The sequence below is a fragment of the Bubalus kerabau genome, chromosome 8 (genome assembly GCF_029407905.1).
Source record: "Bubalus kerabau isolate K-KA32 ecotype Philippines breed swamp buffalo chromosome 8, PCC_UOA_SB_1v2, whole genome shotgun sequence".
NCBI lineage: Eukaryota > Metazoa > Chordata > Mammalia > Artiodactyla > Bovidae > Bubalus > Bubalus kerabau.
In genome coordinates, this window is record NC_073631.1 from 98,418,975 (window position 1) to 98,436,853 (window position 17,879).

Here is a 17,879-nt window from a genome sequence, read left to right on the forward strand (position 1 = left end):
AATTTCTGGGTTGGGAAGATCCCCTGGAGAAGGGATAGGCTACCCACTCCAGTATTCTTGGGCTTCCCTTGTGGCTCAGCTGGTAAAGAATCTGCCTGCAATGAGGTAGACCTGGGTTCAATCCCTGGGTTGGGAACAATTCCTGGAGAAGGGAAAGGCTACCCATTCCAGTATTCTGGCCTGGAGAATTCCATGGAATCACAAAAGTTGGACATGACTGAGTGACTTTCACTTTGACTTTCATGCTTCATTATTGGCTTATATCTGTGCTTTCTATATTTGATATAAATTAGGTAATACCACACATGCTTATTAATTCATCTGGATACAAGTGAAAATCTCTGTCGTGTCCGACTCTTTGCGACTCCATGGACTGTAGCCTGCCAGGCTCCTCTGTCCATGTAATTCTCCAGGCAAGAATATTGGAGTGGCCGTTTCCTTCTCCAGGGGATCTTCCCAATCCAGGGATCAAACCCAGGTCTCCCACAATGCATGCAGATTCTTTATCATCTGAGCCACCAGGGAAGCCCTAGAATATTGGAGTGGGTAGCCTATCTCTTCTGTGACGGATCTTCCCAACCCAGGAATCAAACCCTGGTCTCCTGGTCTCCTGGTGTGTTCTTTACCAGCTGAGCTATCAGGGAAGCCACAATTGGACACAAATATATATAAATAATAATTTTTTTTAACAATAAAATCATACTTCCTTCTTTATTTTTTATATTGCAGAAATCCCTACAAGTTAGCTGGCATAGATCCAGCAGTGTAGTGTTTTATGATTTATTTCCCTGCTATTGCAACTAGACTCATAAGTGAGTCTCTATACATAGATCTTTATATACTGATGATTTTATTTTTATAGGATAGATTCTGAGAGTGCTAGGTGAAAGAATATGTACAGTTAGAATTTTGATAGATATTGCAAATTGACTTTCCATCCAGGTTGGAATAATGGACATGTCCAGTTTCTCCCTGAGATTTCCTGCTAAGTAAAGATTTAACTTAATCAATTTGAGGGGTGAAAAAAGATATCTTAATGTGTTAATTTGTTTTTCCTGACACAGGGATTTAGAAAAAAAATTTTTGTTGTTATTTACTAGTTATTAAATTTTAATGACTCTTCAGTGACACGCATTCACTCATTTTTCATTTTATTCATTTTATTCTCAAGTGAAACGCTGTATGATTACTAGCTTGTTAGTCATATGAGTTGCAAGTACTTTTTCCTAAACTATTGCTTATTTCCGGTCTTTTTAAAAAAGTTTTATTTATTTTAGTTGGAGGATAATTACTTTATAACATTGTAACGGTTTTTGCCACAGCAGTTGGAATCAGCCATAGACATACATGTGTCTCCTCTCTCCTGAGCCCCACTTCCACCTCCCTCCCCACCCCATCCCTCTAGGTCGTCACAGAGCAATGGCTTTGGTGCCCTACGTCATACATCAGATTCACACTGGCTATGTATTTTCCATACGGTAATGTGTATGTTCCAATGCTGTTCTTTCAAATCATCTCACCTTCTCCTTCTCTCACTAAGACCAAAAGTCTGTTCTTTGTGTTTTTGTCTCCTTTGCTGCCCTGCACATAGGATCATCAGTTCCATCTTTCTAGACTTCATATGTGTTTGTTAATATATGATATCTGTCTTTCTCTTTCTAACTTCACTCTGTATACTAGGTTCTAGGTTCATCTACCTCATTAGAATGGATTCAAATGCATTCTTTTTTAAGCTAAATAATATTCCATTGTGTATATGTACCACAACTTCCTTATCCATTCATCTGCCGATGGACATCTAGGTTGCTTCCATATCCTAGCTTTTGTAAGTAGTGCTTCAGTGAACATTGGGATACATGTGTCTTTTTCAGTTATGGTTTCCTCAGGATATATGTCCAGTATATATCCCCAGGTAGTGGGATTGCTGGGTCATATGGCAGTTTTATTCCTAGTTTTTTAAGGAATCTCTGTACTGTTCTCCATGGTGCTTGTATCAGTTTGCATTCCCACCAACAATGTAAAAGGGTTCCCTTTTCTCCATGCCCTCTCCAGCATTTATTGTTAGTAGACTTTTTGATGATGGCCATTCTGACCCATGTGATTCCTATCCTTTTTTATGGAGTTTTTTTTTACAATACAAAATTTTAAAGTTTTTTAAATAAAATTTTTGTTTAAGCTTCTGTGTTTCTTGACAGAAAGATCTCTTAACACTTTTTTGGTTGTATATATTGGCCGTCAGTTTTTTCTGAGATGTTTATGTATGTGTGTATGGTTATATCTTTAATTGGAATTAATTTTGTATATAATATTAGATAGGGGTTAACTTATTTTCTTCCTGTGGATATCCAGTTGTATAAGCATCATTTAAATATGAAGTAGTATTTCCCATTGAAATAAACTATCATCTTCATAAAATATTAAGTTCTCATCTACACCGGGCTCAATTTCTGGGTTTTTGTTTCTTAGTTCTTGGTTTGTTCCTATACCAATCCCTACTGTTTTAATTATAAAGAATTTGAAGTGTTTTAAAAGCTGATAAAATGATCTCTTCTCACTTTTTTAATAAATTTTCTTGGCTCTTTTTGTACATTTTTCTATACGAACTTTTTTGTATTGTGTACTCTTTGGGTAAAGCTTCTGATACCTCAGATTATGGGCAGGCTGGCAGTCTTTTGTCTTGGTGCTTTTTGTGTAACATTTCGTATATTGTTAGTTCTCTGTGGTTCGCCATGGGTCACTGGGAGCCACCTCTTAGCAGCTAGATGCCTTCAGCTAGGAGAAGTATGTTCTTATATTCAGCAGTAAAGTTCTCCTGCAGCTCTTTGTGGGCCCGGGAGACTAGCCTGTTGTCCCAGAAGTGCTTGTTTAGTTACTGCATTTCTCTTGGGGAAAGGTGAATCCATGGATCTCGTGGTCCTCCTAGTACTAATAAGCTTTTGTGATAATTCTTAAAAGTTCTGGTTCTGGCCTCTGTCACCTTCTGGGCTTAAGAGAGGTACTTGGTAGTTGACTTAGTGTTAGAACTAGAGAGAAATCATCAGGAATATTTTCAAGCGTCCATCTTTCCAAGGCACCTTAGACCTGACCTCATTTCTGATCTGCATCATATTTCTGTTTTATCCATTTTTAAAATTAATATAGTTGATTTACAATACTGTATTAGTTTCAAGTGTACATATCTCTTTTATCTTAGTATAAGCTTTAAATTACAGATAACAAATATATTAATATATTTGTTTTATATTAATATAATTAATATACTCTATACTTTAATAGAATCATTTGAATTTTTTTCTTTTAGTGCTGTTTATGTATTTGTTCATATCTATCAAATATTTATTAAGCACTTTCTGTGTGGCAACTTTTAAGTTTGGAGTTAGTCAAATGAAGTGAATACCACCCAAATCTTGTCTTCTCAGCAGCACTGAACATAGTTTTTCACTTCTTTGTTCTCAAAATACGTTCTTCATTTGACATCACAGTTTCTAAGTTTTCAGTTTCTTCATCTTTGGTCCTTCTCAGTCTCCTTTGCTTGATCTTTCTCTCTGGCCCCCCAAATAATGGACCCTCCAGAGCTTAATGAGTCCTTCAGCTTCTCTGTGCGTGCCAAGTTGCTTCAGTTGCATCCAACTCTTTGTGACCCCCCAGACTGTAGCCTGCTAGGCTCCTCTGTCTGTGGGATTCTCCAGGTAAAGATACTGGAGTGGGTTGCCATTTCCTCCTCCAAAGGATTTTCCAGACCCAGGGATCAAACCTATGTCTCTAATGTCTCCTGCATTGGAAGCAGCTTCTTTACCATTAGCGCCATATGGGGGGTCGGGGGGCGGTGCAGCTTCTCTTTACCTCCTTTTTATCCCCTGAGTTATTTCATTCAGTGTCATAGCTTTATATATTTTAGCATTTGATACACTGATGGCTCTATTTTTTCAGCTCTGGCATTTTCCTTGAATTTCAGCCTCAGTTAGTCAGCTGCTGAATCTCCAGTGGGTTGTTTAATAGGCATTTCAGAATTCACAAGACCATAACATACTGTAACTATTTACCCCTTTAGCTTTGTGTTTAGTGATCTATCTGCTCATTTTTCAGATTATGACATGGCTAACTCCCTCACATTATTTAGGTCTGTTTCTCTTCTACTTTGTTTTGTTTTTCTTCATAGTACTATTAGTCCTTATTGCTACTTTGACATTGTATAGATGTTTATTAATTTTCTAGATGCTGAGAGACTTTAATTTCCTGCTACTGTTTTATTAGTTTCTTCTGGCACTGTGTTTTTTACTTTATTTTTGTTTTCATTTAATTCATTGACTCACAATCCTAGCTTGAATTCTTATTATCTTATTGTTTTCCTCCAGTCCAGACTTCTTTAAATTTTATTTTTTTATCTCTCCCTTTGAGCCCTTTAATCCCAGTTAATACTTTTTCTTTAAATTCCTCCTAGTTTTGCAAAGATTGTATCTGCCGTACATAGCTTTTATCTGTTACTAGTCACTCTATTAATGTGTGTGTGCCTTCATGTAATAGTAATGTTACTACTATACACCCAGTTCAAAGGATATCTTACTGTGTTATTTTAGGCCATTTATATGTCTGACTGTTTTAGATTCTTTGTATTAATATTGTCATTGTATTTTAAATTTTCTGTTTTCAGTGTGTCCTGCTTTCATTTAATCTTCTGTTAGCTCCTTTTTGCTGTTCTGTTGTTGGTGGTATTCTGTCTTAAATAATTTATGAGATAGGTAGTATGTTTTTATTCTAAATTTCAGTATTCTTGAGTCTCTTTATTTTTATCAGTTTCAGAAACATTATTCTTAGGAGCTATGAAAATGATGAAATTAACTCACATTTGATCTCCCCTCCCACAATGTATTATACTTTGTGATTTTTGTGGTCCCAATTTATCATAGTTACATTAGATTTTCCTTCATACTTTCCTGTCAGAGTGATTTTTTTCCTCCTAGTTTTTATAGCTTTAGTTTTTAACAGTACTGCAGCCTTTTCATAGAGTTCTTATCTTTGTTTTGTGATGCTTAATAAAACACATCTTTTTTTTCTGATTATATGTTGATGTGTTAGTTTTAGAATATTTGAAAAGTACAAAAACGTGCAAAGAAGGAGGAAAGTCGTTGTAATCTCACCATTACCATATTACATTATTGTAATGCAACAGCTACATTAGCAATTTAGCATATCTTCTTGGTCTTTTCTTTTCATGCACGAACATTATTATTACTTAAAATACTTGATTCATTGTACGTACTCTGTAAACTGCCTTTTCTCTTCACTCACTGTGTAATAAACATTTGCCAACAGCATTAAAGTGCGGCCATAATATTATGGTTACATGTTATTCTGTAACATAGGCATTTCATAAGTTTTTTTAACACATCCTCTATTGTTTACAGTTTGCTTTTATAAATTGTATTGTCATGAATGTGGATGTTTTAAACCCCCTGGATTATTGTTTAGGTTAAGTTCCAGGAAGTGAAATATGCTAAAACTGTGTACTATGGTGATTAAAAGCATTGACTTTGGAGTCAGATCGCCTTGGGTTGAGATTCTTAATTTTTGGTGTGGGCTTCCCTTGTAGCTCAGTTGGTAAAGAATCTGCCTGCATTGCAGGATACCTGGGTTCTATTCCTGGGTTGGGAAGAGCCCCTGGAGGAGGAAATGGCAACCCACTCCAGTATTCTTGCCTGGAGAATCCCATGGACTGAGGAGCCTGGCAGGCTGTAATCCATGGGGTTGCAAAGAGTCGGATGCAACTAAACTGCAACCACCACTTAGGTATATTAATTTCTCTCTCTCAGTTTCTTAATCTGTACGTTGAAGGTAATAGTTTATATATAGAAAGCACTTAGACCAGGATGTCTTAGTCTGGGATGTCATAAAAGCTCAGAAATGTTAGACACAAACATCATCATTGTCATCACGGCTGTTATCATTTTTATTTAGAGGGATATACATATTTGAAATGTTTTTGATATATAATATATTAAAATTCTCTCTTGAAAAATTGTATCAATTTGTATTTCTGCCAGCAAAATATGAGAGTACCATTTTACCAGCTCTGGCCAACAACTGCAGTTCTGATTCAAATATGTTATTTTGAGTATAGGCTCAATTTTATAGGGATAATGTATATCTTTGTTTTAATCTCTAATTTTTTGTTATTATTGATTTTGAATGGTTGGGTTTGCTAGTTTTTGTATGGGCTATTTATAATTTAGCCACTCAGTCGTGTCCAACTCTTTGTGACCCCATAGACTGTAGCCCACCAGTCTCCTCTGTCCATGGGATTCTCCAGGCAAGAATACTGGAGTGGGTTGCCATGCCCTCCTTCAGGGGATCTTCCCAACCCAGGGATCAAACCTGTGTCTCCACATTGCAGGCAAAGTCTTTACCATCTGGGCCATGTGGGAAGGCTGTATTTATAATTAAGTGCTGTTTAAATATTCAAATTTTAATTAGCCTTTTGTGTTTTACATTGCCTATATTTTTCTAGCTGGTTTTTACCTTTTAGAATGCATGAGGTCATTTCATTTATTATTTATTATTATGTATTAATGTTTTATCTTTGTAAAATGTGTATGTAAAGACAATTCTTTTTCTTATAGTTCTGTCTTTAAAAAAATTCATTCATCTTTTTGACATTTATTAAGTACCTTTTCTGTGATAGGTGTAGATCCAACTTAAAAAAAAATACCCTTTTTATTTTAAAATGATTTTAGATCTTTATAGAAAAGTTGCAGCGAGTTCGAGTTTGCATATGCCCCTCATTTAGTTTCTCCTGTTGATGACATCTTATATTACCATGGTACATTTGTCATGACCAAAACACCAACACTGATACATTACTGTTAGCTAAATTTCACATTTTATTTGAATTTTGTTAGATTTCCTATTTTAGTGTCTTCTGATCCAGGATCCCATTCAAGATACCATTACTTTTAGTTATCTTGTTCCTTTACTCTCTTCTGGTCTGTGATGGGTTTTTAATCTTCCTTATTTTTCATTGTATTGATAGTTTGAGGAGTACTGGTCGTGTATTTTGTTGAGTATTCTTAAGTCTGAATCTGTTTGATGTTTTTCTGATTGTTAGGCTAGAGTTATTTATATCACTAGAGACTCAGGGATGTTTGGGTTGTAATCCAGTACCTCATTATTTATTTTGCTGTTTAGCTATTTTAGCTTTGGCCATTCATTCTTTCACGTTGGCTCCTCTGTGTCCCTTTGACATGCCCCCACCTCCCCCCGCCCCGACCTTTGTGGTGGTTTTAAGCACTACAAGATGTTCTAGACTAATGTTCTGAATTCCCTGCTCTATGCCTAGAATCAGCTCCTTTCCCAAGAATCCCTGTTTCCTTTTATTGGACTGTGGTATGTAGAAACCAAGAATTGGTATTGAGTGTACTCACTGCTACTGGAGTATCAATGATTCTAGTCCCTATTAGTGAACAGAGCTAGGAGTACTATTTGTGCCAGTGTGTGTATGCACACTCACGTACAATTATTGAATCTATTTATCTGTATCTATATAAAGCTGAATATTAATATGAGTTCACACTGATGTCTCTGATTCTATTTCAGTACCCTTGGGTTCATTCCAACCTCATCCCCTTGCTTTTCTGTTGCTTTCCACTCCAAAGTGAGAAGCTTGACTCCCACCATCTACTGTCCATTTACCAGTGTGAAGTGTTTCAGAATTAACCCATATCCCTCTGAGAAATAACTTTAATATTTTTTTTATGTGTGATTTTGTTTGTCTTTAGCCTTATAATTTCCAGTAAAAGCACCACCTTCCAAAGTTATGTATATCAGTTCCTTTTTTCATAGGTCTGTTTTAGGTGCTGGGCTTAAAAGACCTTGATTCAAAGTTTGAAAAAAAAAAAAGATGTGTATATTTATATAAACATATACATATATGTATGTGTATATATATATGATATTATATTTATTATTAGGTCTTTTATTTACCTTAAATTCCTAAATATATATATACACACACACACATATATGTGTGTATAAATATATAGTATTAATTATTAGTATTTTATTACTTTGTTTACCTTAAATTCCTAAGTACACCTGTAGCTTATGTTGTCACTGGATATGAAGTAGAGCTCGCTCGCTCTCTCTCTCTCTCTCTGTGTGCACATATATATAAATAAAATGCCTTTTTTCAGTTGTTTAAAATACTACCTTTATCATATTTAAAAACCTTAAAACTGCTAGACATTTTCTGTGTTGCTTGTTCTGTTTCCTTTTTTTTTCTTCTTATTCAAGTTCCCAGTATTATATAACTTAGTGATAATTTTAACATCTGGTAGATTATTTCTCTTCACATATTTTTGTTCACTTATTCTCTTAATTAAATGTATAATTTCCTTTTCTTTATTTCAGGAACATTTTAGTTGATAAACCAAATGACCAGTCTTCAAGGTGGTCTTCAGAGAGCAACTACCCTCCGCAGGTAAGATTATGTTTAATTCCTGTTTCCATTTAGAAGTCATATTTTAAATAGGCAAGTACTGAATGGTTAACAGTTATCTGGATTACATCAATAGTTTATTCAGTCTTTGAAACTGTTAGGTAAATTTTTATTTCCCCTTTTTTTGTTTGTTTACATTTTGGAAGAATTTTTTTTCATAGGCAAATATAGTGTGGGGTTTGATGAAGCATAGACTTTTTATCTCTCTCTACTGGAACATTTAAAATCTAATTTTTGGAGGGGGGGCGTTACTAATGATACAAATCTAAGTCTCTTGTTATATTTTGAGGAAAATGTTAACTAAAAAGAACTGGTTATGGTGCTGTTACTATTCTGAGTAGTAACTGATAAGAGTACAGATCTGAACAGCTTGTGGCTTCTACTGCACTTAAACTCAAGTCATTCTGTAAACATTTAATGTGATGTTAGTAAACTGAACTTTCACTCAGTGATTCAGTTAACTGCCTTTTAGAAAAAATAAACTTAACATAGTTTGTTATTTTACTAAAAAAGTGTACTTGGATGGTATTAGGACCGTGAGCTAAATTGTTTCCTTGACAAATAGTGTCTGAAGTCATCTGAAGTAAAAAATCATTTTTCATTTATACACTTTCAGCATTAACACTTATTATGTCCATATCCTTGAGGAAATTAATGCTCTGATAGGTAAAGAAGTTGGATAAATAAAACTTAATTTTTAACTTTACTGTAGTTCTTGGAAACCTAGTCTCTATACTTATTTTTCTTTTTAATTGTTTTTTTACTGTTTACAAACCTTTTGGATCACGTCATGTTTTAAGTGTTTCATTGCAAAATATGCTATATTCAAAGGGAAAAAATATGCCTACTTATATATAAAATTTAAAGAATAATAAAACAAATACTTGTTTATTCTTCAGCAGTCTTTAGAAATGGAAAACTACTGCAACCTTTGAAGCTTCCTGTGAGCCCCATTTTGTATCTGTCCTCTAATCCCACTTCCATAATTATTATTTCATATTTGTTAACCATGGGCTTCACTGGTGGCTCAGACGGTAAAGTGTCTGCCTGCGATGCGGGAGACTCGGGTTCAATCCCTGGGTCAGGAAGATCCCCTGGAAAAGGAAATGGCAACCCACTCCAGCACTCTTGCCTGGAAAATTTCCATGGACTGAGGAGCCTGGTGGGCTACAGTCCATGGAGTCGCAAAGAGTCGGACACGATTGAGCAACTTCACTATTTGTTAACCATATTCTCACAGTATTATATATGTATATGTTTATAAATTGCTGTGATTTAAGTTTTGTCTGACTTTCAGTTCAGTTCAGTTGCTCAGTCGTGTCCGACTCTTTGCAACCCCATGAACCGCAGCATGCCAGGCCTGTCTGTCCATCACCAACTCCTGGAGTCCACCCAAACCCATGTCCATCGAGTCGGTGATGCCATCTAACCATCTCATCCTCTGTCGTCCCCTTCTTCTCCTGCCGTCAATCTTTCCCAGCATCAGGGTCTTTTCAAATGAGTCAGCTCTTCACATCAGGTGGCCAAAGTATTAGAGTTTCAGCTTCAACATCAGTCCTTCCAATGAACATTCAGGACTGATCTCCCTTAGGATGGACTGGTTGGATCTCCTTGCAGTCCAAGGGACTATCAAGAGTCTTCTCCAACACCACAGTTCAAAAGCATCAATTCTTCGGTGGTCAATTTCTTTATAGTCCAACTTTCACATCCATACATGACCACTGGAAAAATCATAACCTTGACTAGACGGACCTTTGTTGGCAAAGTAATGTCTCTGCTTTTTAATATGCTGTCTAGGTTGGTCATAACTTTCCTTCCAAGGAGTAAGCGTCTTTTAATTTCATGGCTGCAGTCACCATCTGCAGTGATTTTGGAGCCCAGAAAAATAAAATCTAACACCGTTTCCACTGTTTCCCCATCTGTTTCCCATGAAGTGATGGGACCAGATGCCATGATCTTTGTTTTCTGAATGTTGAGCTTTAAGCCAACTTTTTCACTCTCCTCTTTCACTTTCATAAAGAGGCTCTTTAGTTCTTTATCACTTTCTGCCATAAGGGTGGTGTCATCTGCATATCTGAGGTTATTGATATTTCTCCCGGCAATGTTGATTCTAGCTTGTGCTTCTTCCAGCCCAGGGTTTCTCATGATGTACTCTGCATAGAAGTTAAATAAGCAGGGTGACAATATACAGCCTTAACGTACTCCTTTTCCTGTTTGGAACCAGTCTGTTGTTCCATGTCCAGTTCTAACTGGTGCTTCCTGACCTGCATGTAAGTTTCTCAAGAGGCAGGTCAGGTGGTCTGGCTTTGACTTTATGTAAATATAATAGAACTTGAAGCCATTTATACATTTTCTGTGGCTTTTTGTTTGTTTGTTAAAGATTATGATATTAATGTTGCCGAGTATAATTGTAGTTTGTTAGTTTTGACTGACCTTCCCCAGTGGTGCTACTGGTCAAGAACCTGCCTGCCAAAGCAGGAGACATAGGAGACATGGGTTCGATTTCTGGGTTGGGAAGATCCTCTAGAGGAGGGCATGGCAACCCACTCCAGTATTTTTGCCTGGAGAATCCCATGGACGGGGGACCTGATGGGCTATAGTCGATAGGTTGCAAGGAGTCAAGACACAATCGAAGTGACTTAGCACACACAGTTTTAACTGTTCGGTATTCTAGTATATCAGTATGCGAAAATATATTTATCCATTTTTCAATTTGATAGGCTTTTGAGTTTTTATTGCTTTTGCTCTTAGGAACAGAGTACTATGAACATTCTTGTATGTTTTTTCCTCGTACACACATACGAGAGTTTCTTTAGGGTATGTACCTTGGCATACAGTTGCTGGATCATAGAGGATATGTGTATTTGAGTTCTATCTGGTAATGCAAAAGTTTTTAGAAAATGGCTCTGTAATTTGTGCTCTGATTGGCAGTGTATGAAAGTTGTTATGTCTTGTACTCTCCCCATCATTTCTATGACTAATTTTTAGATTTTGCCAGACTGGTGGATTGTTCATTGTAACTCAGAGTTAGGTTTCTATGAGCCTCTTGTTACTCTTGGTTACTGGATTTTTATCAATCAGTCCGTACATAATGTTGCTTTATATGCATTTCTGTTTAAAGTCATCTTACTTTGTGTATATGGTTTATTCATTTCACTGAACTCACAGCCAATAGCACTATAACTCTTGCCCGAATAAAGCTTATCTGACAAAGATATTTTCTCTCGAAGGCACATCACTGCCTTCTTGTATTTAAAAACACCAGACAGCACTTCAGCACTACACTTAGGGACCATTTTAGCAGTGAAACACCAACAGCACACACAAAAATATTTTAAAATGTGGCACTAAATAGACCATGAAAAAGACACTTGTATGAGAGCAAGTGTGTAGGCTCCTTTGTTTGACCTTAGCTCAGAGAGTGTGCATGCATGCCTGGTCAGTCAATATGTATCCAGCTCTTTGCAACCCCATGGACTAGCCCACCCGGCTTGTCTGTCCATGGGATTGCATATGGCAACTTAAATTTTTTGCTGCTCTGTGCATGTCCAGGAATGACTGAAACTATTGATTTGATGTTACAAATAAATTTTAATGAGTAGATGAATTTGCAAGTACCAGATCCGTGAAAAGATAGGAACAGCTGTACTGTAACCAGCAATTCATTTACCATATTTGAAACAGGTCTGAGATTAGAAAGAAAGGAAAACAGGACTCTGAAAAATCAAAAACAATGTGATGAGATTTTTAGGTACTAATAGCCTTTTCTTAAGAATCCACTTTGCATTTAATGTTATTCTGTTTGGTTCATTGTTTCTTCAGGTTTCAGCAGCTGGAAGCAGCTTTGTGCATGGGGACCATAGCTATGAAATATAGGCACATTGACAGCAAGTTGATAACTGACAAAGTGTCATAAAAGGGAAGATAGAATAATCTAAGTAACAAATAGAAAACCAACAGTATCACATTTAGGAGGTCTTTAGGGCAAGAATACTCTGTATTTCATTAACCTCTAGGATAGTGTTTACAGTAAACTTTCTACAGTGATGGATATATTCTTATAATCTGCACTGTATTGTATGGCAGTTGCTAACAGCAGATAGCTGTTGAGTATTTGAAATGAGTCTAGTAGAACTAAGGAATGCAGTTTTAAATTTTACTTAATTTTAATTAGTTTAGAATACATAGCCCCAGGTGGCTAGTGGCTATGTATTAGACTGCATAGATCTAAGGCATTGCTGTTATTAGGATATACTGTTTGATATATAGTGCTTGACTTTGTCAGTAAGATACTGTAATTATGTTTAGTATGTGCAGCTTACGCGGATACGGAAGTTAATGTGTAGTTATTTAGAAAAGGATGGGAAACAAACTCAAAGCCTCTCAACTACTCCTTTTTTAACCATAAAGAGGAAGGACTATGTGTATACATGGATGCTAGGATGTATGGCATGTTTTGAGAATGGCATCCCAGAGTGAAGGAACTCTAAACACTTTTCTAAAGCTTGTGTTGGGCTATGAATGGGCTAGATAAAAATAGAAATATTTTCCTTGTAATGTATGTTAAGAATTTTTTTCAGGTGGCTACTCAGTTATTGTCAGGACATGAATACTTATTGTTTGGACATAACTACTTAATAAGTAGAACTGTTGATATTTCTTTTGACCTTAGAATCTATATTAGTCGTTCAATTGCTGTGTAACAAATTACCACAGAAGTTAGCAGTTAAAAACAAACATTATTTCACCCTGTTACTGAGGGTCAGATTTTGGCTCAGGAGAAAAAAAGAGTACTTATCTACAAGGTAATGGTTGAATACATTTTTCATGGAGTATTGTCAGCCATTTAAATACAGTGAACTGGCTTCATACCAGTTGACTTGGAGGAATTTCCTCCATAAAATGAGAAAAGCATGATGCAGAGAAACATCTAATAGGATCCTACTATTGTTACCTGAATAACAACTCTCCCTCCTTCAACAATGTGTATGTATGTATATGTGTATATTTTTATTTGATACAGTGAGACCAGGTAAAGATATGAAAGGATATATATCTGGTTGTTGACATTGGTTATTTAAGAGAGGAGGAGATGAGAGAGGAAAGGGAGATAAAAGAACCATTTGAAAGAGTTATTCCCATGAAAAACAACATATATGATATTCAAATTGTGTAAAGTGTCTGTGTAAGTGTGTACAACAGGGTTCAACTGAATCATCAAAATGGTGGTGGTTGTATCAGAAAATGGAATTTAGGAATTTTAATTTCTTTTAAATTTTGTTCTTACGCTTTTGTCCTGATTCTCATTTTCAACTTATAATTTATATAGTAAGAAAAAAGAGTGAAAGCCATTTCCATTGTGGAAGGGAGCAAATATTTGGTGACCTAATGAGGAAAGCATTGCTGTCAATTTTGGGTCATCTGTCTGTACTGGTAGAGAGTAAAATGTAGCATGAACGAAAACCCCATACGTACTTTAAGATAGTAATTTCCTCCTTCTCCCATATCAGATATGTTTTATAGAAGTTACTAATACTGCCATGGAAAACATGTCTTTCAGGGTGACTGGGGAATGCCCTAGGGTTGATTAAAATGTACAGGTGGTTATATATGTCTTGATAATTGTTTTAAGAAAGATTAAATCATAATTTTTCTACAACAACTATAAGTTCTTTATGAGGTAGTTAAAATAAAAGTATGGTATTAGGTAATATTCTTTGCCTTCTGGGCCTGGAGAGAGAAGAGTTGAAAGTTTAACCAACTGTGGGCATTCTGCTTTTGAAGGTCAAGAAACTTCAGTGATTATTTAATACAGTTGGGGTATGTGTGTGTTATAGCTTTTGCAGTATGCTCCTGTTATTCTTTCTGTTTGGTGAACCATAACAATATTATGGGAATAAGAGTTTTGTAAAGTGAGGAATAAACAGAAAATATATGTATTTCTATGTAATTTCTATCTGTGGAACCAGGGTGGCAGCAAATTTATGAAGTTTCTTTATGGTATTTTGCCCTAGTTTGTTAAAAGAACATTGTATGTGTTCAATAATACAGTTTTGTTTAATATAATTTACATATAGTGAAATGCATGAACCTTAAGTGCATAGTATTCATTTTGAAAAATGCACACATTAATTTATATGCTTATCAAGATGTCAAGCATTTTCATTACATCAGAAAGATTCTTTCTGTCCCTTACCAGTGAATCCTTCAGTCTCCCACCCTTTACCCAGAGGCAAGAGGATTTCTTTTGCCACAGATTAGTTTTGCCTGTACTAAAATTTAATAGAAATGGAGTCAGAGCATATGCACACTCTTTTGTATATGACTTTTTATACTTTGAATTTTGAGGTGGGGGGTTGCTATCCACTTACGTGTATCAGTATTTCATTTCTTTTCATTAACAGAATACCATTTTTTTCTATGGATATACCACATTTTGTTTATCTGTTTTCCTATTTATGGATATTTGTTACATTTAAGTTTTTGGTGATTGTGAAGAAAGCTTATATAAGTATTCTTTTATAAGATTTTTAAAATGATACATAATTTCAATTATTTGAGATAAATGTTTGGAGGTAAAGTTGCTACATCATAAGGTAGAGAGATACAGTTGATCCTTGAACAATGCAAAGAGGTGGCAACTTCTCTTCAGTTGAAAATTTGCATGTTAACTTCTGACTCCCCCAAAACATTACTCATAGTGTACTGTTGGTCCAAAACCTTATTGATAACATAGTCAATTAACAGGTATTTTGTGTGTTATATGTATTATTTATTAATACTGTATCTTATAATAAAGTAAGCTAGAGAAAAGAAAATGTTATTAAGAAAATCATAAGGAATAGAAAGTACTTTTACTGTACTATGTTTATTGATATCATAAGTTTATGCTGTGTACAAGATGAATGGTCTGTCCATACCAACATCAGTATTTTCTCACATGATACAGAACTCTGTAGATGTATTACCAACACTAGAGACCAAAAATGAAAAGATAAAATGTGAAAAAGAAATTTGTATATATTTACAGGTATAACCATTCATTGATAAATGAAGAAGCAGGAAAATGATTGCTTTATGGTTTGGTCCAGTCCAGTTCAGTTCAGTTGCTCAGTTGTGTCCGACTCTTTGTGACCCCATGAATCGCAGCATGCCAGGCCTCCCTGTCCATCGGGACACCGATGGCGTGCGCCCAAACTCATGTGCATCGAGTCGGTGATGCCATCCAGCCATCTTCTCCTCTGTCGTCCCCTTCTCCTCCTGCCCCCAATCCCTCCCAGCATCAGGGTCTTTTCCAATGAGTCAACTCTTGGCATGAGGTGGCCAAAGTATTGGAGTTTCAGCCTCAACATCAGACCTTCTAATGAACACCCAGGACTGATCTCCTTTAGGATGGACTGGTGGATCTCCTTGCAGTCCAAGGGACTCTGAAGAATCTTCTCCAACACCACAGTTCAAAAGCATCAGTTCTTCTATAGTATTGTAATTGGTACTGTTGCTTCACAGTACCTTACCCTATATACTAATGATGAGTATACCATAAAATATTTATGGTATATTTTATTGCAGTCGTACTCATAATACAGTATTTAAAACATTATTAACATTGTCTTGAAAGCCTCTTACCTGTGTGATAGGTCGATATGTAATTTTTCCAATTACTAAAGAGAGAGGGGGCATACTGTATGATACTGTTGATATCAAATTATCAAATAATGATAATTATTTGAAAATAAAGTTGCAAAACAGTAAGAAAACCAACATTATTAATTTTATATAAAATATTAGTCACCTTATGCCTATGTAAGGATTGGCTATCCATTTCAGTACAAGTCTTGTACAGAAGTCTGAGGTGTTCTATACAATGAATACTTAGGCAAGGATGATCACACAAAAATGGTTTCATATAGTTCTTGCTGGACAGTTACTAAATGTTCACACAATGATACACACATACACAGCAGAGAGGTCTATCAGTTGTATGGCATGATGATTACTTACTGCTCATTAAGTGGACATGGGTCATCATAAAGTTCTTGGTTCTTGTCATCTTCATGTTGAGTAGGCTGAGGAGGAGCAGGAAGATGAGGGGTTGGTGTTACTGTCTCAGGAGTGGCCTCAGTGGAAGACAGAGAGGAGTTGCCAGGAGAGGCAGGCACACTTGGTGTAACTGTGCATGAATACCTGGTAACTTCTGACTTTTTTGCTTTTTCATTACTGTAGAAATGTTTTTATGCAGTAGCAATCCTTCTTCCATTGTTCGCTTTAGTTTTACTGGCCCTGTCATGAAAGAGTCCATGCCGTAAAAGAAGTCAAAAGCAGTCTTGAATAATTGGAACCCTTCTTTCTGTCAGATCGTCTATTGTCAGTTTGTTTTCTGGCACAGCTTTTTCTGGTGTTTTCTTCCTCATCGTCTGGCTCTAGTTTGGAAGCACTTATCTCCATCAAGTTATCTTCTTTTAATTCCTCTGGTTTGATGTCTGTTAGCTCTTGAATTTCTCTAAGGTCTGTATTTTGAAACCCTTCATCCCTCACCTTTTTTTTGATATCAACTCTCTTTCAAGATTTCCTTGATTGGCTCTGTTATAAATCCTGTGACATCATACGTGAAACCTGGACACAGTTTTCACCAGCAGGCATTTATCGTTTTGGGCTTAAAGTCTTTCACAGCTTTTTCTACAATAACCATGGCATCTTCAGTGGTGAAATTCTTCCAGATGTCCATGATGTTCTATCAGAGTTTTCTTCCATAGCATTGACAATCTTTCCCATGGAGTATGAGCCTTAAAGATCTTTATGACTCCTGATCTAGAGGCTGAATTAGAGACACTGTATTTGGGGGCAAAGAGTCTGAAACTACTGAGCGACTGAACTGAACTGAACTGAGACCACTTTGACGGAGAAGGCAATGGCAACCCACTCCAGTACTCTTGCCTGGAAAATCCCATGGGCAGAGGAGCCTGGTAGGCTGCAGTCCATGGGGTTGCACAGAGTCAGACATGACTGAAGCGACTTAGCAGCAGCAGCAGACCACTTTGACACCTTTGATGTTGCAGTCACAGAGTTCTGGGTAGCCAGGGGTATTGTCCGATATGAAAGGCGCTTTAAAAGGTAGTTTCTTACTGGCAGAACAATACCTGTATCAAGGACAAAGCATCAGTGGAGCCAATCCAGAAAAAGGGTTTTTACCCAAGCCTTTTTATTGTACAACCAAAAGACTGGCAGCTAGTGTTTATCTTTTCCCTTCAAGGCTTGGGGTTAGCAGCATTATAGATAAAGACAGTCCTGATCATAATCCCGACTGCATTTACACAAAACAGTAGAGTTAGCTTACCCTTCCTGCTTGCAGGCCACTAAAGATGGACAGGTCATAGTGAAGAGTTGTGAC

The 17,879-nt window shown here is 36.3% G+C and overlaps 1 protein-coding gene across 6 annotated transcripts in view; it reads left to right on the plus strand.

Annotated features, from left to right (window-relative positions):
* Positions 1 to 17,879, plus strand: part of MKLN1 (muskelin 1) — a 381,880-nt gene that overhangs the window by 226,139 nt on the left and 137,862 nt on the right. For 5 of the 6 annotated variants that reach the window (XM_055590941.1, XM_055590940.1, XM_055590944.1 and 2 more), the window contains one exon: positions 8,404 to 8,473. In XM_055590941.1, the coding sequence (XP_055446916.1) occupies positions 8,404 to 8,473 (70 nt within the window). Of the gene's footprint in view, positions 1 to 1,404; positions 1,479 to 8,403; positions 8,474 to 17,879 lie in introns of those variants that run through there. The other variant, XM_055590939.1, reaches the window with a different exon arrangement.